The sequence below is a fragment of the Vanessa atalanta genome, chromosome 21, assembly GCF_905147765.1.
Source record: "Vanessa atalanta chromosome 21, ilVanAtal1.2, whole genome shotgun sequence".
Classification (NCBI taxonomy): domain Eukaryota; kingdom Metazoa; phylum Arthropoda; class Insecta; order Lepidoptera; family Nymphalidae; genus Vanessa; species Vanessa atalanta.
This window is the reverse complement of record NC_061891.1, coordinates 8,566,946-8,591,142: the sequence shown is the minus strand read 5'-3', so window position 1 is coordinate 8,591,142 and position 24,197 is coordinate 8,566,946. Positions and strand designations below refer to the sequence as shown.

Here is a 24,197-nt window from a genome sequence, read left to right as displayed (position 1 = left end):
ACGAATATAATGAATATAATAGAAATAACGTCTATCAATGTATCAAGTACCTAGAATATATTAAAATCAAAAGCTTTGCTTTTGGCATTTTACATAGAGTTACTTTATCTGATCCGTTATGAACGTGGAGTGTCCTTAACACTCTAGTAGAGTTTGAAAGGAAGGTCACTTAGATGTTATCACTGCACTTTTGTGTTCAATAAATAATGTCCTTAGTTTCTTCTATAAGATTGTAATATATGAATTGTAAATCAACCGTTACTCTTCTTATATTTTAGGAGACTTAAAATAGCAGCAAACTCAAATGAAACTTGAAACGAGCATCAAGACAAAATGTTTGTTTTAACCTACTAAATAGTCCACACTTGTACTTTCTCCGCGATAACACACCAACTCGCTTGATCGTAGTACGACGACACAACGTGGAGGCTTTCCACATATTTTTCGATTAACTGGTCCAATTCGCCCTTCTTGAAAACGTGATAATACCTGTGGTAAGTAACTGCGCCTCCTTCAGACGGCAAGCTGTCCGAGCCGTCGCTCAGAGACGGCAAGAGAGGGGCGTGAGGTATTGGTCGAGATGATGCTGCAGGAACTGTGGCGGTATCTTCTGATGATGATCGTGTTTCTAACAATTTCCTGTCTTTGGAACATTCACTACATGATGGCAATGAAGCTAAACTTGCGCATCCAAGTGACGCTGTGCTTCCAGTTTTATCGCGGCGACTCCAATCACTACCTGCAGATGTATCAGTTGATTCGATGGAAAATCCTGATTTCAAAGGCGCTGTGCTGGCGCTCGATCTTGAAGTAATAGATTCAGGACTTATTTCCATTTTATCTAAATCACTGGAATCTGTAGATTGTCCGACCTTGAGCGAAGATCGCTTGTCGGTGCTCGTACAGAGAGAGTCAACACTTATCTCAGATTCTAATGAGTATCCAGTTTCTAGAGATTGACTTGTATCGTATGCACCAGACTCAATTGTTATTTCAGGGTTACCATTACTTGATGAAATAGCACTGTCGTCGTCTGGATTTTTAGTGTCAATGTCTGGAATTTTTTCATCTGTGGTTGGGTAGATAATCGGTTTAATATTGTATTGAATATTGGTACAATTGTTTAAGTATACATCTTCCTCACTCGTTACCTTCATAGTTTTTTTGAGTTCTCTGTATTTATTAATAATCGGATCAACATCTTTTGACCTCTTTTTGCTTTTTGTCTTGGTACTACATTTTGGAAATAGTTTGTTTATATCAGTTTCCTGAGTATCATGTATGGATGTTATGTATTTAACCTTTTCCTCGACTATTTTACCCGGACCTTGGGATTCCATGTTTAATTTATTATATGGTTCTTCGAGGTGTTGCAAACTATCAGAAAGTTCATCAAGAATTTTCTGTGTATTTCTATCTTCTTCTTCACGTTTTAACCTAAGGGATATACTTTTTTCGCTACTGCTACTACTTGGAAGATCAAAGTCTTCTTCGTTGATACGTTTTGAATATTGGTCAATTTCTTGTAATAGTTTTTCGCTCAGCTTTTCAGCAAATCCTGGTAAGTTATGACTTTTGTCTTGTTGATCCGTTACCCAGTCTTCTTCTTTCGTTAACATATCTGATTTACAAGTTATTAATGGCTCGTTCTGTATTCTGTTAAAGCTTTCTGATTTAGAAATAGATTTTTCTGAATCTGTGCTAGATATCGATAACGAATCATATGGTAATCTTGTAGGACTTCTATGAGTTTTGCTTAAATTTTCATCTAATGATCGACCTTCGGGCCGATTAGGAGAAAGTCTGTTTAAGCTCCAAGTAGAGTTGCTGGTGCTTCCTTGCTTTGGAGAACGATCTTTAGATCTTCGGCCTGGAGACAATCGCTCTAAACTAGATGAACTACCACTTGAACTTGTATGTGATTGAGATCTTGATTTATCCTCTAGTAATCTTAAATCTCCTGGAGATAGTTTATTAAGACTCCAATTGCTGCTACTACTACTACTTGAAGTTCCTTGAACAATAGCTATAGCTTCGGCACATTCTATTGTTTCTAAATTTCTTCTTTTAGATCTTGGACTTGATTTAATTACCGTTTCACATGTCTCGTCTAGTGAATGAGCTACTTCTGCAACCGCTTCTATTAGGCTCTGTGGCGCACTTGATACAGTTGGTGATTTATCCGAAGTATTAATATCCTCACTTTTTATTACTTCCAATGTTGGAGGATCCGGAAAATCTATAAAATAAAGAACAATATTAATTTAAAGAGTAGGTACCACACATATAATATAAACAGCAATAATAATTATTATTGTGCTCCGGTTTGAAAATTGAATGAGCCAGTGTAATGACAAGCACAAGGGACATAACATCTTTGCTCCCACAGTAGCTGATGCATTTGCAATGTCAGGAATGGTTAATATTCCTTAGAGTGATAACATTTATAGGGGTGGAGACCACTCACCATCAGATGTTCCATTTGCCCGTCCGCCTACCTATATTATAATAAATATATTTAAAATATATTATTACATACCTTTTTCTAATGCAGTTTTTCGAAGTTCTTCCGGAACAACGCTGATAACGCTATCAACAGAATCAGGTGAAGAAACCCCACTTGAGTCACTATCCATATCATCAGTGGCCGGATTAAATAACTCAAGTGACATAAGCTTGGGATGGCTCTTAGCAATTGGTTCAGCTTTACTTGTACCACGTACTATTGGGAACGGCTGTCGTCTGCTAATGTTTACTGCAGGAATGCCTTTATTCAACATTTCCTTTATTTGTCGAATTCTTTCCTTTCTTTTCCTTTCGGCAGCTTTTGAGTCAAAAGTATCATTAATGGGGGATTTATCTGGGGTTTTACTTTTGAATTGAGGTATTTCTGGTAGCTCTGCAACAGTTTGAAGCGTAATTTTTGGATACGGTTTGACATCTTGTAGAAGCACTCGAGGTTTTAAGTCATTTGTTTCTGCTGTTAGTTTATGAATTTCTTCAATGTCTTTATTAATTTCAGCAATTAATTCTTTTGTTACCTCAGTTGGTGTTTCTTCTTCTTCTTTTATAGGAGGGATATAATCAACCTCTTTGAATATTTCAATGGGAGCAATCGTATTTATGACATTCTGTACTTCTGGTTTGATAATATTTTCCTCTGGTTCCGGTTTTGGAGGCGAATTAGGTTGACTCTTTGACTGTGGTTTTAGGGGAACTACAGATGCATTATTAGCAGTAGAGTAATTTTTCAAACTGTACTGAGCTACCAAAATTTTATTGTGTACTGTACCAGGCGTCTGTACTGCACTGGGTGACGCTGGTGGTCTTATAAGAGGGAAAGCTTGTTTGATTCTTGGAGATGGTAATCCTGGTGAATTTTTTAGCCTTGGCGATGTTGGCACTGAAGACACCTTGAGCCGAGGAGATGTAGGGCCTGGTGATAATGGTGTTGGCGACAATGGATCACCTGAACTATCTGCTTTAGGCACATATATCACTGAAGCAAAACTGTCCTCCGAGTCAACACTTGTGTCACTTTGCAGACTGCTGTCCTTCGAAGAATCTGAGCCATCTTCTCGAGAATGACGTCTTTCAGGATAGTTCTTCTCATTACTCGTATTATTGTCACTTGGCGTAGGAACTTCTGGCACCGGTCCGTGACTCTTCCAACCTTGGAGCATTCTTACGAACACAGTTACTTTATCTATATTCGTTGTAGAGGTTTTGAACTTATTAGTAAGGCCGTTTTTTAATGATTGAAACTTTTTCGCAGTTGTCGCTGATGTAGAAAATATCGAGTCGCGAATTGAATCTAGTGCACCAGGTCTCCGGAATAAATATTCTTCGTTTAAAGACGCTTGTTTTTGTATATTTTTTCTGAGACGCTCTTTTTCTCGTAATCTTTCAACGGACATAAGTTCTTCATTTAGTGAAGTCTGCTTGAATACTCCAGGTTTCTTAGAATGTTGTCTTTGCGTGTGAACTTTGAAATTAGGCATTTCTTCAACCATAATTTTCATGTCTGTAGGTTTATCAAGGTCTTCTTCTGCATCGTCTTCGTTTATCGATTTCTTTTGTTTAACGAGACGCGGTTTTTTACGTTGTTCTGCAATTGGCTGGACTGGTTGCTCTGATGTAACTGATTCGTTTTCGTCACCACCTAAGCTTGGAAGGCTAGATCTTGATCTCACTAGTGCACGACGTTCTATATCAGCAATGTCAGTAAGGCTACGAGACTTCATTGTCGAAGATTCTGATGGTTGTGATATAAGTCGGGGTGGAAGAACTTCATCTAACCGTCTTAATTCTATAGGTAAATCTGCAGCTGGAGGTTCAGGGCGAGTGCATTGTCTTTGTGTTGCTCTAGGACTTATATTCCAAGAAGGTAGAAAAGATCGACGTCCAGCCAAACGCTGGAGAGCCCGTCTGACAAATGAATAGCACGTTTCATTTGGAGAAGAAAGTGATGACGATCCCGGAGAACCATCCCGACTCTTCCACGGCTCAGAGCAGCTGTAAAAATGGTGTAATTGTAAAAAAGATACGTAGTGAGGTATAATGAGGTACCATAGTGGATATAACTTTTACTTACTGTTCATATTCAACTGAAAGAAATCGAGGGGCAGGAGGCGGAGGACACAAAGTTGCTGGACGATGCCATGGTATTAAAACGTCCTGTAATTAATAAAACACATATTAGATAATCTACATAAAATATAAATAGATAGATATTATGAATCAAAGATTTACCTGAGAATGAAAGTTTCTTCCTTCATGTTCCATCGCCCAAACAGTCAGTAGTAATCTACCTCCTATTCTCGTTATTCGGGCTAGTTCTCGTAGAGCCATCGCACGACGTTCAACAGTCGCGAAATGGTGAACGACCGCGATTGACAGAACTGCATCGAAGGACTCGTCGCGGAATGGTAAGCACATGTTATCACATACCACCACCTTAAATAGCGACAAGAAGGCTTTAGTAAAAGAAATAAAATTATAAAGTTTAAATTTTATAAATATTTTGATAACTATGCATTTTTTGTTGGATCTTATAGTCTATGTGGACAGCGTATTATATTCATTGATTTTTTTTTTTTAATTCATGTTTTTTTTTCAATAGAAAATAAAGTAAAGAAACATCCTGTAAATGTCACAATGCTGCACTAAGACCTACTTCTTATTAGAGAGAGAATCATGCATGCATCATCAATCAAGATGTTTTCCTTCAGGAATTATAAATAGACTAAACACAGACATATACATATATATTATATATACCTCATTATTATTGTGGTGCGCTTGCGTAGCTAATCGCGTGCAGCGGTCTCCTCCCACCGCAAACACGGACGGATTCACGCTGAGGTACTTCCCGTTTCCGCATCCTATGTAATACACAAAAATTGAAGATTTGTTTTAATTATTAAAATCTATTGTACACAATAATTACTATACAGGATTTAATAAAAAAAAAAAAAGAAAGAATTATTATTAATTATATTTCGTCGACGGAAGATTTTATAATTTAAATTTTACCGAAAGCTTTGGGAATTTTGCGAAACACAGTAATTCGACATTTGATTGTACAAATTTGACACAAAACCGACTTTGATAAGTCTGTTTCTATATAGCCTTTGAGAGTTTTTAGAAACCGAAGGCGCGGAGTGGTCATTTTGTAGCGCTGAAGACCACCGAGTATCGAAATGGTTGATATACAACCTAATATGTAGATTTGTTTTTGCCAATGGTACCATTGTCTAATTATCCGTATTACCGCAATATCACTAGGAATGTCACGACAAATGGAATTATCAAATCACTCTACGATATAAACAACTGAGATATATCAATTATAACAGTGTTACATTTTTATATCAAACTATGCAGTGTGATTCTGTAAGAATTCAATTCGCATCTCACTCGTGTTAATATTCCAAAAAAGACTAATTCCTTAGCATTTGGATGTACACGAAAAGCTATTAAAAAACTCATCAAAATAATTTACCTAGTTACTATTAACAGATCAAAATCTAAAATTATAAAGCAAGGATAAATTTTTGGTCCTCTCTTCTATTTCGTATTTATTAATGTTATCCCATTAAGTTAATGCAATTTATATTATTAAATGACAAATTAAATTTCCTTTTTTAAGTAATTATATTTAGATATAAAATATTTGAAATGTAAAAATTATCTCGTAGCTAAAATGCTCAAATATTTATAGTGACATGTTATTGTAAACGCGAGTAAAAAAATCACACGAGTTGCCTGTTATAGAGGCGAATTTAATACACGAATATCATGGCTCAATTTTAGTTGGTCTCATTCCTGAATGATATGTAATTTGACTCTTAAGCTGTTATGTAAATAATATGTACATATATGTAAGTATTTAAGATTTTGTGGAATATTCCTTGTATAATGTATTCAAATAAAAAAATATCCATCAAAATGAAACTAGTTACTTAATGAATGGATAATTTTTTTTTCTTTTTCTCCATGTCGTAAATTTCTTCAAAAGTAACTTTTATCAGCGAGGTACATAGTCAAGTATTTGCGGAGATTGGTGCTTAAGAAAAGATAGGTCCTGTACATCAGGTCACCGGGCCTTCAATTCTAAATTGATTCGATATTCATATTCGATCTCCGGTATTATGGTAGAAATATTGACAGCAAGAGTGCACCGGCCAATAAATGATAAAGAAACAAATCAAAATCACATTTGTTGTTACAGAACGAACGTCAGCTTATGATCACAATTGGAGTTCTATCTAGATCTAGATCTAAACTGTAGTTAGTCTCTATCGAAACAACGGCAAAATAATAATAAGATCAAATATTCGATCGCTCGAATATAATGTTTTTAGTGCCCTAGTTGAAACGTAAATACGCAATTCTAATGACATCAAGCTTCTAACCACGCATCATCATTGCAATATTTCTAGGGTAAATTAAAAATCCTACAAGTATTACTGGTCATTTAAAATTTTAAGAATATTAAGAAACATTCATACAAAAAATATTATATTCTTAAAACAGTTTAACTTTGGGACTTTATAAATATTTTTAGTTGTTATAAATTGAATATTAATTCATACTAACTTGACTAGTTTAAAATAATGTTTCGTATTATTGATCTGTGAATAATTTTGTCCTAGAATGACTAGTATCTTAGTTGGCAAAACTAAGAAGCTTAAACTAAATATACTTATTTGTGTGGGTGTAAATACCACGATTTTTATAGTCGAATAAACTTGGGATATATTTTTTTATAGCATAACATTTAATCTAGTCAAATTATATAACAAAAGGTTAAGATAATATTCATTAAAAATTTGCTGTTGATTTGTGGGCGTGGTATATTCAATTATAAGAAAAACGTGGGTGTTAATGTTATCGCGAGCTCCTTGCGTTGGCGTTTTAAACTAAACCGACATGATTAAATGCTATAATATCTGATACATTGTATTTAAACTAATTTTGTTATGTTTTTGTGCACTCTGGATGTGATTGTGCTGTACTGTACCACTAAAAGTTACAGGGACAATATAACATATAATAATAATAGGTAACAGGATTGTTGTTGCGATGACGTAAAATGTAGTTAATATTTCAATTGTCAATGTCTTGACGTGGCGATGACGGCGTACTATTTGTCCGCCTGCGATCTTATTCCTAAATTATGAACTCTGAGACTAAGATTTTTCTATAAAAATGCGTGGCAGTTTCAATAAGTATCTTATTTTTATAAGTTGATTAAAACGCAAAGCACATACACATACCCTATAGATTAATTGTAAAGAAAATAAAATAACTTAAACTAATATTAGTGATTATAATAAATTAAATAAAAGGGTATTATAAATTAAAAAAAAGTATGAAGGTGTATATGTCACTGTAAATAAATAATTGAACTACATATTTGTTTTACAGACTAAAAATACTGTCTTGTCAACGTTAAGGCTTAAAATGCCAGACTTTTTTAAAGGATAAAATAAAATTACGAAGTCGAGTGATCATAGACAAAGTGGATCACAGAGGGGCCCACGCTCTGGCATTTTCCTTAAAATATTCACCATTGAATTGCTAATTATCTGTTGATGTAACATATTTTAAAGACCCGCGTGGGAAGACTACGAGAGCCTTACGCCCCCGACGTCGCGGTAACGAGAGTGGCCGGGTAATTTATTTCAATTTACTAACTTACTGGCTGTCATGAGTTGCGATGTTAAACGTGATAATTTGTCTAAATAATAAGGCTAACTAATAAGGCTAAAGACTAATCTTGGATTCAAACCTCGGGTCGTTTTACTAAAAGTTATCGAGCCTTTGCCTTAAGAAATTGATAGGTATTAGCAACTTAAACTTTGACAGTTGGTATAGATAACATTCCCGTGTCTCAGAAATCACGTGAAACCTGTCCTGCGTCTGGACTTGAGTGCACTTGAGTTTATATCTGCTGCACAGTTCAGGTCCATCGGTCAGGAGTACAAAACCACGTCCAGTATATATAATGTAAGGGTCGTATGTAGAAATTAACTACCAAATTAAAACAGTAAAAAGTCGTGCTACTGCATTCTTTTGGTATGATTTCAAAGCCTTTAATCTGTTCGTTACTTTTACTGTTACTACAAAACTGGCGGTAAGTGTAGAACGGGATTAAATCTCACCAATGTCGCATACGAGGCTGCCGGGCTCGAGGTCACTGAGGAAGGATCGCACGGCGGGCGCGGGTGCGCAGGGTGCGTCGTCCTCGCCCGCCTGCTCGTAGACGTCGTGCACGTAGGCGCGCTCGAGCGCCGCTCCGCGCGCCGCGCACTCGCCCGCGCCCGCCTCCGCGCCGCCATCCGCCATCACCGCACCGCCATTGCACCACGCTAAAATATAACGTTATCATATATTAGGTATACATATACATACATATAAATATTTTAAAACATAGTAAAATTAGTTTTTTTAGTAACATTGTGAAGCGGGCAGAATGGGTCACCCATATAGTCACCAAATTCCATAAACACTGGTGCTGTGAGGAATAACCATTACTAATATCCCCAATGCGCCACCAACCTTGAAAACTATGTTATATTTCTTGTACCTGTGTCATTTAGTTACACTGGGTTACTTATCCTTGAAATCTCAACCAAGTATTGCAGTTTAATCATAACATGTTTCAATCAGACTTTTGACGTTCCAAAAGCGTAACAGTCAAGCCGAGTTCTTTCGATACGACATCAATTATAAAAAAATAAGAATACCAAAGTAATGTTTGCCGTGGTTCGGATTTTCGGCTAAGACTCGGGTGCAATATTTCCTCTACCATCTCGACTTCTCGTCTACTAGTCATTGATTTAAATTATGTAACATTATTTAAAAAAAAAAACTAATAATTAACGTTTGCAAGTGTACAATACAAAATGTACAATATTGACACTTGTGCTGCGAATAAAACGAAGGACGAGCTTACAACTAACCCGCCAGTTTTCTCCAAATAACTTACAACAATCTTGATATTCTGGGATTGGGAGATCACAAGTCAGCCGAGATGGCCCTGTGGTTAGAACACGTACGTCTTAACCGTTGATTGCCGGTTCAAACCCAGGCAAGCACCACTGAATTTTTCATGGGCTTAATTTGAGTTTTAAATTCATCTCGTGCTCGGCGGTGAAGGAAAACATCGAGAGGAAAATTGCATGTGTCTAATTTCAACGAAATTCAGCCACATGTAAATTCAACTAACCTAACCTAACCTTCTCCTCAAATAGAGAGGGGAGGCCTTAGCCCAGCAGTGGGAAATTTAGAGGCTCTTACTATATTATTATATAAGTCAGCAGGATCATTAGCAACCTCTCTGTTATTTTGACTAATAATCAAAAGTAAATTGTATTCAAATAAAAAGATCAAGCTTTTTTAAAATATCTATATAAACATAGACAATACATCGGAGTTTTCCAAGTGTTGTAATGTTTATATGTAAAATTAAAATTGATATAAATAGTTCAGTACAACAGTCTATGTATACGAGTACAAACCTATATATTCAAAAATCAAGAACTGTTTGTCGTGTATAGTGTATATAACATAGCAGAGCTAATAGCAAATCGCTTGGAGTGTCTGAATCTAAGGTTGTTTATCTTTACGCCTTCTCAGATTGTAATATAACAACAATTAAAAATATAATATAGCCTAATACATTAGTCGTCTTAAACATAATTAAAAATATCATACAATTAATAATAAGTCGGTGTCTCTCAAAGGACTAAGCGAGTTCCGTAATAAGGTTATATAGTAATTGAATAGATGCATTTATGTGCAGAGCAATATAGGTCTTATAGCAATATGTTAAGATATATATAAGTGTAATAAGTATGTAACCATGGTAACGCATCTAGGACGATAGCAGGTCGGAACCTTCACCTCTTTCCCGGGCGTCTGGTGGAAGCGATTTGAATTTTAAACCGTGCCGTTTTAAAGCGGATATTTCTCGGGGGAGTTTATACAAATTATGATAAATAAAAATAGGACGTAATTACCTAAGTATATAAGACTATTTTTAAATGACATTTCGTCTTTATTTAATTCGACGTACCAACTGAATAGTAGTGAAAAAAATTCAGCGCTATCGGTTGAGTGGTACACGTGTAAAATTAAATCGTGTGATTTATCTCACACACTAAGTTAAGTCAAATAAAATTTTGTATAAAAATTAATCTACAATATTGTTTCACTTTAAATCACTACACGATACCTAAGGGTGATAAGAGTCGAGGTGACCCAGTATGCAATGTACCTTATGTAATAAACCATGAATGACCATGAGTTCAAATCTGGAGAAGTACCTTCTGTTAAACTTTCATGTGCTTAATTTGTGTTTATAATTCAACTCGTGTTCAACGTATAATGCCATCCTGAGAATATCTAAATGTGTCGGTTCGCTGGAACACCCAAAATATACTTTTTATCATAACCCCATTATGCAATTTCATTGCAAAAACTAGAACAAAACAACTCTTATCAAATCAATAGCGTTATCAGCGATGATCTGTTATTAGTTTTATTATTATGATAATATGGTCTATAAATAAAATCTATGTAGTTCGTGTATGATATTAACTTATTTGTCTATACTAATATTATAAATGCGAAAGTAACTCCGTCTGTTTGTCTGTTGCTCTTACACGGCTTAACAACTGAACTGATTTGATGATTTTTAATAAAGCTTGAACTCCAAGCAAGGCTTTTTATGCCCAATTCCTGGCGGCCAACTCCTAAAACGCGAGTAAGTTGCGTGTGTAAATTAGTTTCTTATACGAGTGTAAGTAGTTTTTAAACTATTTAGGTTTTTTTTAAATATTTCGAATTGAACATTCAATTTGTTTTGAATTATATTGAGGATGTTGGCTGACGTCAGCTACGTCTGAAGCACAATAAGCTTCGTAAGCAATATCTTGCTACCTAAATCTCTCCCACCCAAAAAATAGTTTTAAAAGACCTTCGGGGGTGACGTGGACTAACATTGGCGATGCAACCCCCAACGCTTGGCGCCCAGGATTTTTGCACACGATGCACCTTTCCATCTCAGATCTGGATGATCTGCGTTTCAGTTTGGATCGGGCCAAAAAGAAGCTATCTAGTTTTTATGTGATTAATTATTATCATTTGAAGTTTGTTAGTTAACTGCCGTGTTTCGGAAAGCACGTAACATCGTTAGTCCACGTGAACTGCGGTCTGTTTCCCGTTCTATCGAATTATAACTGTGACATAATTGAAATTTAAGAAATGCTTGAGCGCTATAATAAAGCCTTGGCATAAATTAATCAGTAGGAAATCATCATAAAACTATTAAATGAATTACAGATGAAATGACAGAATTCTTGGTGCAAGACAGTCCGGGTAGGTATCATCCACTTATCACAAATTCTAACTCAAAACATCCGTACTTAGTATTGTTGTGATCCGGTTTGAGGAGTGAGGGATCGTAACAGCGATGTAAGAAATTGCTGTTTCTTATAACACCAAAGTCTATGCTGGTGACTACTCACCATCAAGTGCTCCATTTACCCTCTCACCTTCCTAGGTAAACATATTATATAAAAAATAAAAGATCACTATCTTCTTCAAAATGTAATGTTTATAGATAAATTCTTAATCTTTCTAATTTGTCTTTAAGGTGAATTTTAACATTAAAAAAGGTTTCATATTAAATAAAAGATTAGTATCGTGTCTGATGCACGCTCTCCGCCAACCGCAGCCCAATGGCCTATTTGATATCTATTTGTGACATCTTGTTCCTATCAGTTATTCGATACACCAAAAAGCACTTATTGATTTTGTTCTGGTTATACGATGAATAATCCATTAGTTTCGATGTACGGTTTTGGTTTTGCGCTTAACGAATGTTTGAATAAACGTTTTTTAATTGTTAACGAGTTATGTTCAACTAGTTTTTGCCTACGATTTTTACTATTATAACATTTGAACTCACTCAACTTTAATAAGTCGTTGTTAGAACGTTTGTTAACGCTTTCCTTTCCGCATGTGACGGTTTTGAAGATTATTTCACCACACTTCAGTGGATACACATTTGGTAGAATTATAATCGGCAATCTCTTGACGTATTTTTTTCATTGAAAAAAAAATCAACTTATCCAATTGATTTGGAATTTAAACTTTTATTTTACATTAGTTTATATATTAAGGATATAATTGATAGAAAAATCCAGTGACTTTTTGATTTGCCCAACTCGAGATTTGATCCCAAAATCTTCATTCATATAATTCGTCACTACACTAACAAGGTACTACAGTATATAATAATATTTATTATTATTTTATGTTAATATTTGAAAATAAGAAAAAATACAATATTTATTATGCATAAAATAAAGTTGAAACACATATTAAAATAAAATGTTACTTTTTAGTATTACAGAGAATTGAAAAGTTTATTCCCCGAGCGTATTTTAAACTTTTGAATATAATTGTAGTGGTAACGATTCGTGCAATGTCTAAACTAGGGCAGGCCTCAGATTCCCGAGCCCATTGTACGGCCTTTATAAATATCTATAAGAATAAAACATACAAGTATTTTACGCCTCTTTCTCTGTGAAGTTTCTATAACAAAGGATCTCTTGACGTTGTTCAACAAAGAAATGTAAAATTATACGAACGTTATTACAAAAATAGTCATGTTATTGTTGGAGTATCATATTTAGACAGTATTATTTAGTTACGACACGGGTGAAGTGTCTAAAAGTCGTGCAACGAAAATAAATGTACAGATCACAGACAATAAATAATGAATATATGAACTGTGACATATTCACAGTTATACACACGAAGGCAATGACGGTATAACAGAGCGTCATGCCTTTTGCTATCACGGCACATGGATCGGTCGGGCGACATTGATGAAACGTATAGAAAATAAGTTATCTAATTATAATTAATACATACTCGTCGAAGGAAAAAAATAACGTAATTATAATCTATGAATTATAATTTCAAATTCGCGTATTCCAAGCAAACTGAATAATCTGATTTTTAGGTCCTTGGAGTAATGTAATTTTGGTTATAAATTCAGAAAGGTATTCCGGCTGTATAAGGTATGCCTCAGTGTTAATATATTAATAAATGTTTTAAATATTATAAAATCGATGAATTCATACAAGTAGCCCCGGTTATTCACCGATAGATGGTCGTGGGCGCAGACACGTATGAGGGATTCCGAAATGAGAAATAGGTCGAAAGTTTACGAAAACATTGAAGTGCTTTAAAAATACACCAAATGGCGTAAAAAGGAATTATCATTATCTTTCTTTTCACGAAATGTATAGACCTAATTATAAAAGTACAGAATTTACAAGAGACCTTCGTGGTTAATTTTCAAAGATAATCATAAGATAATCGATAGTCTGGATTTCCTTGTAAAATTAATTATAATAACAAGTATCGCGCAAGTGGTCGAATGACCTAAGTATTATTTTCAATAATTTAACTTTCGAATTGTATAACAAGCCAATTTAAGAGGCTACCCGCAGAAGATTTTTTACTGATTACAACACAAATGCGGATGAGCTCTGTATACCCTTACGCTCATAGTTCAATGGGAGCTACTGTCTTCGTATCTCCGGGGGAGGTCAGCACAATTTTTTTGACACTGCAATTGAAATCTGCAGTCATAAGTTAGCTATTAGTTGGACGAGGCCGCACATATTAAAAATAAGGCGAGGCTGTTTTCAAAATCATATATATATATTTATTAATTTTATATTAATAAAAAAAGGTTTTATTGTGCATGGAAAGAGAAAAAAAAGCATTTTATAAGTGTGTGTATTTGCGTCATATGGTAACTATATTATATATATTATATAATAATAAAAAAGTACATATATACGCTTCCCAAGCACTTATTAACATATGGGTGGAGGCATTTTCAAGCAAAAAATCACAAGGTTGACAGGACAAAGGCAAAAAAACATCCTTTTCCTAGAGCATCTATTTCGCACAATTTTTCCACAGTTTCTTTGTTCATAAACATATATAATATAATATATAAACCTTATAACGAAATGATATTCTTGTACAAATCACGAAAACTGATAGAATTACATTTCCAAGTCAATGAATGACAACGGCTATAGTAAAGCCTTTTACAGAGTAATGAAATCGTAATGAACTAATCCGGAAACCATAGCATCGGCTAATACAACTTATAGATTATCTATTTCAGTCGAAGATAGCGGTAAAGTCATATCGATGCGACAAAGAACAGATATAGAAAAAAAAAACGAGAGGTCGATACCTCCCGGTTGGAACGTAGTTGCTCTCCCTAAATATTATAAATAAATATTGGAAAACATCAAATACATTACTCTGATTCCAATGTAAGTAGCTAAAGCACTTGTACTATGGAAAATCAAAAGTAACGACGGTACCACATACACCCAGACCCAAGACAACGTAGAAAACTATTGAAATTTTTCTACGTCGTCTCGGCCGGGAATCGAACCCGGGACCTCGGAGTGGCGTACCCATGAAAACACACCACTCGACCACGGAGGTCGTCAATTATGTATCTATTAAGGATTTAATCACGTGAAAATAAAAAAATAAATTATATAAAATCGTATAAAAAATAGTTGAATTGCGAACCTCTTAATTTTTTGAAGTGGGTTCAAATAGAAAGGGAGAGATCGATTGGCTGGAGTTGGAACAGCACTTTTTCATTACGTGATTATTTCTGCTAGTTCAGTCTACTGTAAGCTGCGTAAAGGAACCTCGTTCCAATAATAATTACAAATGGGCAACAACGAACAAAATATTCTCTATTCTTTTATTAATCTGTAATCTGCAATTAAATTAACCTTACCATAATATATGAAAAGGGTTTTTGGTTAATAACATTTAAGTACTGGCTATAATAGATTAAAATTAGATTGATTTCTAGTTCATACGTGGTGGGAAAGCCTTGTACAATCCCGACCCAATGAAATATTCTACCACCAAATAGGAATATTCAGTACAGTTGTGTTTCAGTTTGAAGGGTGAATGAGCTAGTGTAATTACAGGCACACGTTTTCAATGAAACATAGTAAGTAACATATATACTTATATTATCATTCGAGATGGCCACAGAATTTCTAAGTACTCAATTTGTGTTTGTTATTCATTTCGTGATCAGTGGTGAAGGAAAAAACGAGGAAATGCATGTATCTAATTAAAGCCGCATTGGAGTAGCGTGGTGGAATTAGCTCCAAACCAAGATTAAAGAAAGAGTAGGTCTTAGTCCAGCAGTGGTACGTTAACAAGATGTTACTTTACTTTTTACTTTGATTACTTCTCAATCATTTTGATTAAGATCCTAGATCTACTGCAGTTAGATTCAAAGAAATATAAAACAAAAACTGCAAAAATTATTAATGCATCGGGCTGGGTCAACGGCCTCTGGCCTACTTGTAGATAAACTAGATCAATCGGAAGCGAGCGATCTCACAGTAAATACGGTATATCCTCTAAAATTGAAGTATTAGGCGAGCTTAGTAGTTGATAGCGAGTAGCTGGAACTAATATATATATATATATATATATATATATATATATATATATATATATTCTGACGCTAAAGAGCACTTACTACTTTCGTGGTCCGATTTGAAGGGTGAGTCAGCATAACTTTTTATTTCTCTATTGGAGGCGCATTGGCGTTGGTTAACATTCTTTAATATAATAAGGCGGATTGGCAAAAGGACAAACTGATGATAAGTGGTCACTGCCCATAGATCTATATCTACTATGAGAAATATGGATCACTCCTCAAATCACCAATGCGCCATCAATCTTAGGAACTATAATGTTACGTTTCTGGTACATGTAGTTACACTGGCTTACTGACCCTTTAAACCGGAACACATCAATACTATTGCAGTTTGGTAGAATATCCGATGAGTGGGTGATATCTATTCGGACGTATTCGCAAAAACCCCTACCACCGAGTATTAAAACCAACTAGGTACCATCAGATGGACCGTTCGTTAGATCGTCTGTGTGTTATCATTTAAAGAAACGTTTAAATAAGTCACGCTTAAATAATAGAACACGGCGATGACACTAATGACCACTGTTATTCTAAAAACGTGAAATTGCTAATTATAAATGTTTCAAGGAGGTTACTGCAGTAAAGAAGAAATTACGTAAGCCTTATTTAGTTTCAAATGTTCTCCACTAAATAAATGATTTTGTTGTTGTAGAAATGATGCGTTTATTGAATTTTAAGTTAGATTTAATAAAGCTTAATATTCTTATACGAAAATATAGCACAGATAATATAATGAGAATACTTATTAATTTTTAGGATTTTTCTGGTTTTTTTTTTTTTTAATTAATTTAAAGACATAAGAAACAACTGAATCGTAAGAATTAATTTTTTTTATACAATGAAACCATCAAGCGAAAAAAAGGAAAATAAAAATTGTTTACGAAGATTTTTTTTTTTTTTTTTTTTTTTTTTTTTTTTTTTTTTTTTTTTTTTTTTTTTTTTTTTTTTATGTCATAAGGTGGCAAACGAGCAGGAGGCTCACCTGATGGAAAGTGACTACCACCGCCCATGGACATCTGCAACACCGGGGGGCTTGCAGGTGCGTTGCCGGCCTTTCAGGAAAGAGTACGCTCTTTTCTTGAAGGTTCCCAAGTCGTATCGGTTCGGAAAAACCGCCGGCGAAAGCTGGTTCCACATAGTGGTTGTGCGAGGCAGAAAATGTCTTAAAAATCGCGCTGTTGTGGATTTTCGGACATCTAGGTGGTGCGGGTGATATTTGGAATTTTGACGAGATGTCCGAAGGTGAAATTCAGCAGCCGGGATTAATTCGAACAATTCCTCGGAACATTCCCCGTGATAAATTCTGTAGAAGATGCAGAGCGATCCAACATCTCTACGCAAAGCCAAAGGATCAAGCAGATCGGAAAGGGCTTGATCGTCGATAATTCGAGCCGCTCTACGTTGGATACGGTCAAATGGAAGGAGCTGGTACTGGGGAGCACCCGCCCAGAGGTGAGAGCAGTATTCCATGTGAGGCCGAATTTGCGCCTTGTATAGTCTTAGACGATGGGCCGACGTGAAATACTGTCTTGCCTTGCTGAGCACACCCAGCTTTTTTGATGCCAATTTGGCTTTGCCTTCCAATTGACCGCGGAACTGAACGAGACTCGAAACATCAACGCCAAGTATTCCGATACTAGCTGTAGCGGCTAACGGAATGTTCTCGAATCGTGGAGATACGACAAATGGTGTTTTTTTAGCAGTTAACGCGCAAACTTGCGTCTTTTTGGGGTTGAAGTGAACTAGGTTTAGCCGACCCCAGTTCGAGACTTTGTTTAACGAAGACTCGATTTCAGATACAAGTTTGTTCCGGTTTTCTTCGACGTTTTCCCGAGAAATATTAGCACGGCCGGTGTATGAGGTGTCTACGGTGCTGTCGTCTGCATAGCAATGAATGTTACTGATTTGCAACAAGTCATTGATATGCAGAAGAAACAGAGTGGGTGATAGAACGCAGCCTTGTGGAACACCAGCATTGACGAATTTTAAGTCAGAGCATGCACCGTCGACAACGACCTTGATGCTCCGATCTGCCAAAAAACTGGTAATCCAATTGCATAATTTCCCGGGAAGCCCATAGGAAGGAAGCTTCGAAAGAAGCGCTTTGTGCCACACGCGATCGAAGGCCTTCGCTATGTCCAGACTGGCTGCTAATGCCTCCCCTTTGCTCTCAACTGCTTCCGCCCATCTATGAGTAAGGTAAACTAGAAGATCACCGGCTGAGCGACCCCGACGGAAACCGTACTGGCGGTCGCTAATCAGCTGGTACTCCTCTAGGTACCGCAGGAGCTGGCAGTTTATAATGGACTCCATTAGCTTGGAGAACAAGGAGGTGATGGCTATAGGCCTATAATTGGACGGGTCTGAGCGGTTGCCCTTTTTAGGGATCGGATTTTGATGCGTGTGATAAGTCTTATCATTATTGGAATGAGTTTCGAGTTTATCCTTATAGAATAATTCTAGTATATGTTTCATCCACCCACACGTGTAACGAATACCGGTGTCACGGGTCAGCCTTTTCATTCACAAACAATAGTCAAGTTATCCTTCGCTACGCGTACGCACTGCGTCGAATACTGATCAGTGATTGGTCTATTTGCGTCGATAAATACTCGTATATTTTTGAGTTTAGGTATTACTTAATTCGTGTAGAATTTCTAGAATTAGAAACATTGTCTGATTAATTTTATATTGATGAATTAATTGTGAAAAATCGATATAATAAATATGGAATTCCTTTTCGCTGCTGTAATTCATATTGATATAAAATCTTATTTAAAGTACAAAGTGGAATATAAATTCAAGAGCAAATTTTACCTCGAATTCATTTATTCAATGATTTCTTCTTCATCACACGTACTATGATAGTTATGAAAAACAATTGCCGGTTCGGAATAATACCCAGACTTGAGGTAAAAGAGACTCAGCAGGTTTTATTTTGTCATGTACCTGTACATGTACAGCCTGTAAATTTCCCACTGCAGGATTATGGCCTCCTCTCCATTTGACGAGAAGGTTAGGAGCTCAGGTTTCCTCACGATGTTTTCCTTCACCGCTGAGCACGAGATGAATTATTAACACAAATTAAGCACATGAAAATTCAGTGGTTGAACTTGCCTGGGTTTGAACCCGCAATTATCGGTTATGATATACGCGTTTCATCTCGGCTCTCATTTTGTCATAAATCTCATCAAATAATAATATACACGACACTATGCATTGTCTTGTTTAATATATAACAATCGAGTACCTGTTAATGAAATTAAAGTATTGCCTATCGCTTATGTTTTTTTCAAGATTTGTAACTGCGGGTGCACTGAGCATACAAATCCCGGTCACATAATAGAACAATGTTGTGTACTTTATTTAATTCATTATTAAAGTCCATACGTTGATTTAAAAAACGACTATTATTATTATTAATTATTAACAATGAGCTAACGCGAGCTTAGTGAGTTTGAAGTCATCATTTTTCGCTTCTCTATATCCCAGTGCAGTATATATTACAACGCTATTAGAAGAACAATATCAAATAATAGATTTGGCAGACTTTGATGGCCTCTGTCTGACGTATCCCTGCCAACTTTGGTTTTCATTCGGATTGTTGAGTATTGAATGCACTTACATAAACGAAATATCTGTTACGACAACCATGGGGGATAAATGGTGTATCTTTTCATTTTTATATGTAACAACACAATTTTATTAAACATATATATGTACATTATGGTAATATGTAAGTAAATATTATATATATAGAAAAAAATACTATATTGTCTGTACTAACTTTAAGGGATGGGTATCAACTCACTAATCTCAAGGTCTATCGATCCGATAATTTTGCGTTAGATCTATTTATTGAGGGAGGTTGTATATTTTGTAATATCAAGCTAGGATCCTCGGGCGCGGAGCACTAACATTTTACGCAGGTAAAGGCACGCGGAGCAGTTATTATAATATGAGTTTACAAGTTACAGTCAGTGTTATAATTACTGGTAATATGGTTTCAATCGCATCGCATTGAATGCCCAGTGTAGTGAAAACGGAGGATTATTTTATACCGGTTTCTATAAATTCTTTAACGGATTAAACGTTTTTTTAATTCATATATTTATTATTTTGCTAATTCGTTTATCTATTATATTAGTTATTATTTAACTTTAACTATATTCCAAAATAAATGATGAATGAATAAATTCCAACATTAATGATTGTTTAAAATTACAAATATTTATCTATTTTTGTCAGAGAGATAATTTGTATTGCAAACAATGCAAGAAGAATTAACATAGTATTAACATGTATTGCCATGCATTTACCATTACCCAAAATTTTCTATTTTAAATCAAAGTATCCTTAATTCTAATCGACCTTCTTCTTCGACTAAAATATTTGTTTACTTACAAGTAATTTTATTTTTGCAAGGATGTAAATAATTTGAATTGCAGCGAATTTTAGAAGCACAATATGCCACACTTTGTATTGTGTCCACCATTAAAATTAAAAAGTTGTTCACAATTTTTAGTATATACAATATCAGTCCCGACTTTTTTTTTAATTCTTGTACGTCGTTAAGAATTGTTTCAATTTTTTCCATCGCTGGTATACTTTTGTTCAGATAAGATTATGCCTATTTTACTTCAGATATCTGGATTAGCATTCTTGTATCCTTATTGCAACTCTGTATTCCAAAATTAGCATTCGCAGATTTGCTTTTCAAGTGACTTAAATTGCCTTTTTTACGAAGGTTTTTTTTTTATATTTTTGTCCACCTTACAGATCTACTATATAACATTTAGTCATATATTACCCTGACGTTTGTCAAAGCTACTATAGCTTTCTAATTAGCACAGCTTAAGATCTACAATTTTCCAATATCAAATATTAACATATTCCCAATATCTTATTCCCCAATAAATAATAATAATATTATCAATATTATCTTACTTCCCAGTGATGAGATTTGTTTTCTATGACCTGAATAAATTGTAATGTAAATTTTATTTGTCAGTGATCATTTTTGTTTTCTAGCTATAGAAAAATTTAATTAAAATAGCAGTTAAAAATCAAATTTTGACAAAAGATTTTACAATATTTCGGCCACAATGTCGAATTCACAATTTTCCTACTAACGATATGATACTTAAAACATTATGCCCCAGGTAGAATTAAAATACTGGTGATTTGCTTTAAGTCGATAGGATGGCAATGAGCGCAGCTTTACATACGAATACTTAATATCACGTATGGAACAAGGTATTGAATGGCGAATTTTCAGAGGAATCTCGTACCTCGATGTCTTACTGGCTAATTTCAGTTCCAATGGCCATTTTTAACAGATACTAGTTATCTCTGACTTATTATAGTGTATTCTCTATTCCTTCACTATAACCCTATAGCACGACAAATCCAACACGACCGCCCGGAGAGAGATCAAGAGTCATATTCACCTGTTATAGCTTTGAACTGTAAATTGACGAAGTTGTCATGTAAGATCAATGTTGAGAAAGTATCAAGACTGAATATGCTGAATTAGTTAAGCCAAGGGTCTACATCATCTACAAATCGACGGATGTACGCCGCGGAGAACTGCGAGTATGAAACAAATAGTACTAACTTGCTGTATACACGTGTGACCTTTAGAAACGTTGCAACTTACACGAGGTTTCGATCTTCATTGATGACAAACATTTATTATCCATACGGGTGTTTGTCGTTGATGACATGACATTTATGTATGTCATGAACGAAGGGTGATATCGCTCGAGATACACGTGATGGAGAAATAACACTGACTTCCAATATATTTGTTAAGAACAAGCGATTGGTGATGATGGTATCTTTCTTTTTATTTGGCATGAGCAATTGGACGTTAAAATGGTACATGTTGGTAAATGGTCATAACTGTTCACAGAGTTTGGCGCCGTATGAAATTTCAATCATTCCTTATATACCCAATACGCCAATAATCTTGGGAACTAAGATGTTATATCCTGCTGCTCCTCAATCTCTGCTGGCCCATACTACTGGCATCTATACAGACGGGCTAGCTGAAGCCCCATCACCAAATAATTTCCTGACTATTCTACTGAGTTTCTTATTATTCTCTATTATATCTTATTAAGTCAGTTATTTTCGACAGAATCATCATCGTTTTTGGTTATATGGTATTTCTCGGCGATAATAAATAAGGTGAATATTTTTACTGTGTAATTGTTTTATAAGTTTATTATTCATATAAAAAAAATCTATTACAAGTAAAACAAAATACTGAATTTTAACTCAATTTTGTTTTCAGACAATGCCATTGTTAGCTGTCAACAAACAAGGGCAGAGGGCTCGTGAAGTGGTCTCGTCTGTCATCTACAACATCTACATAAGCTTAGTATAGTTGTAGATATACATATACAGTATTTGTTTTTATATTTAAATTAATGAACTCCTGACCGAAATTTTGCTATGACAGTCAGTTGAGCTGGTCTTGTTATAGTGCCCAAGTTTGTAAACACAGTTGCATTCTCTTAGCCCACAATATCGGGGAGACTTCAGGCACATTACGAGAGTGTAAACTCTGCCAAATTGTAAACTCCATTCTGCTAATGAGTTTTTTTTTAAAAAAAAACCCGGTAAGTTACGTTCATCCAGAACCCTGTGACCTGATACCTCAAAACTTAACTTGATCTAGATATATTGATATGACACAATAAGGCACAAGATTAAATAGATGTTAAAAAAATGTAGGCTAATACTTGTTGACTTTCCGGCAAGATATATATATAAATTTCAGTGTATTTAATTCAGATGACTGAGTTTCTTTTCGGTTTCTCTCAGTAGAATTCATATTCCGAAATTATGGTTCATTTAGCGTTTAGTACAATACAGTAAAAAGACGATTCGAAAATGCTAGTAAAAGTTATATTTCGATTTTGATCGATATGGTAAAGGATTAACGATCTATCTGTGTTATTGACACATGTCTTTTGAACTTTTTTGCTAGGTTAGGTTAGTTAAGACCTCTACATCACGCTTTATCTATAAATGCTAAGTAAGATTCTCGAGTAATTGGAATAAATTTCGTACAATTCGTTCTAGTCTGAAGGGTGAATACGTCAGTGTCTCAGCAGGCACAAGACACATAATTAATATATCTTAGATCTCATAGTTGGTGGTGTATGACGCATTTGCTTCGTGAGAAGAGCAACTTCCGGTTTACAGATGGAACTCAGATTTGAAGGGACTTTGTATCGAAACGATAAAGAAGCTCTGCGAACCGCCCCGAAAATGTTTTTCAACCCACTGAGACTAATAGATTCAGTGGGTAGAAAACCATACCTGTTCGTTTACCTTCCTATATATTCATTAAAAAATGTCATAATTATAATAAATATTATATAAATATCTGTTAAAATATTGTCATCGTTAAGGCTTTATGATAATTTCCCCAGTATTGATGATTGTAATCACTTTAATTAAGAATATAGTCACATAATAAATAAATAAATATTGGACAACATCACATAGATTGCTCTGATCCCAATCTAAGTAGCTAAAGCACTTGTGTTATGGAAAATCGGAAGCAACGACGGTACCATAAAAACCCAGACCCAAGACAACATAGAAAACTAATGAACTTTTTCTACATCGACTCGGCCGGGAATTGAACTCCGGACCTCGGATTGGCATACCCATGAAAACCGGTGTACACACAACTCGACCACGGAGGTCGTCATAATAATTATTACAAAACTTTCAATTTATATATTTATGTTATATAAATAAAAAAATATATTACTATACAGACCCTTTACAAAGATTCCATTTTGATACCTTTGGCTTTTGCTAATAATTCTTGGGTTCTTAATAATTATAAATCCTTAATTAATCAAAAGCCACGTTTCTATTATTATTATTAACAATAAACAAATACCCATACTTAGTATTGGTGTGTTCTGGTTTCGAAGGGTGAGTAACCCAGTATAACTAAAGGTACAAGGGATAAACATCTTAGCTCCGAATGTTGATGGTCCATTGTCAATATAAGGATATCTTCGAGCGCCAATATATGTGTTCTGTGGTGACCACTTACAATTAGTTGATCTTTTCC

The 24,197-nt window shown here is 35.1% G+C and overlaps 1 protein-coding gene across 1 annotated transcript in view; it reads right to left on the bottom strand.

Moving 5' to 3' along the window:
* Positions 1 to 24,197, bottom strand: part of LOC125072275 — a 42,081-nt gene continuing 17,884 nt past the window's right edge. The window contains exons 3-8 of the mRNA XM_047682832.1: positions 8,670 to 8,876; positions 5,281 to 5,384; positions 4,753 to 4,956; positions 4,595 to 4,677; positions 2,540 to 4,515; positions 1 to 2,239 (exon numbers count right to left, since the gene is read on the bottom strand). Of these exons, the coding sequence (XP_047538788.1) occupies positions 351 to 2,239; positions 2,540 to 4,515; positions 4,595 to 4,677; positions 4,753 to 4,956; positions 5,281 to 5,384; positions 8,670 to 8,853 (4,440 nt within the window). The 5' untranslated portion in view covers positions 8,854 to 8,876 and the 3' untranslated portion in view covers positions 1 to 350. The remainder of the gene's footprint in view (positions 2,240 to 2,539; positions 4,516 to 4,594; positions 4,678 to 4,752; positions 4,957 to 5,280; positions 5,385 to 8,669; positions 8,877 to 24,197) is intronic.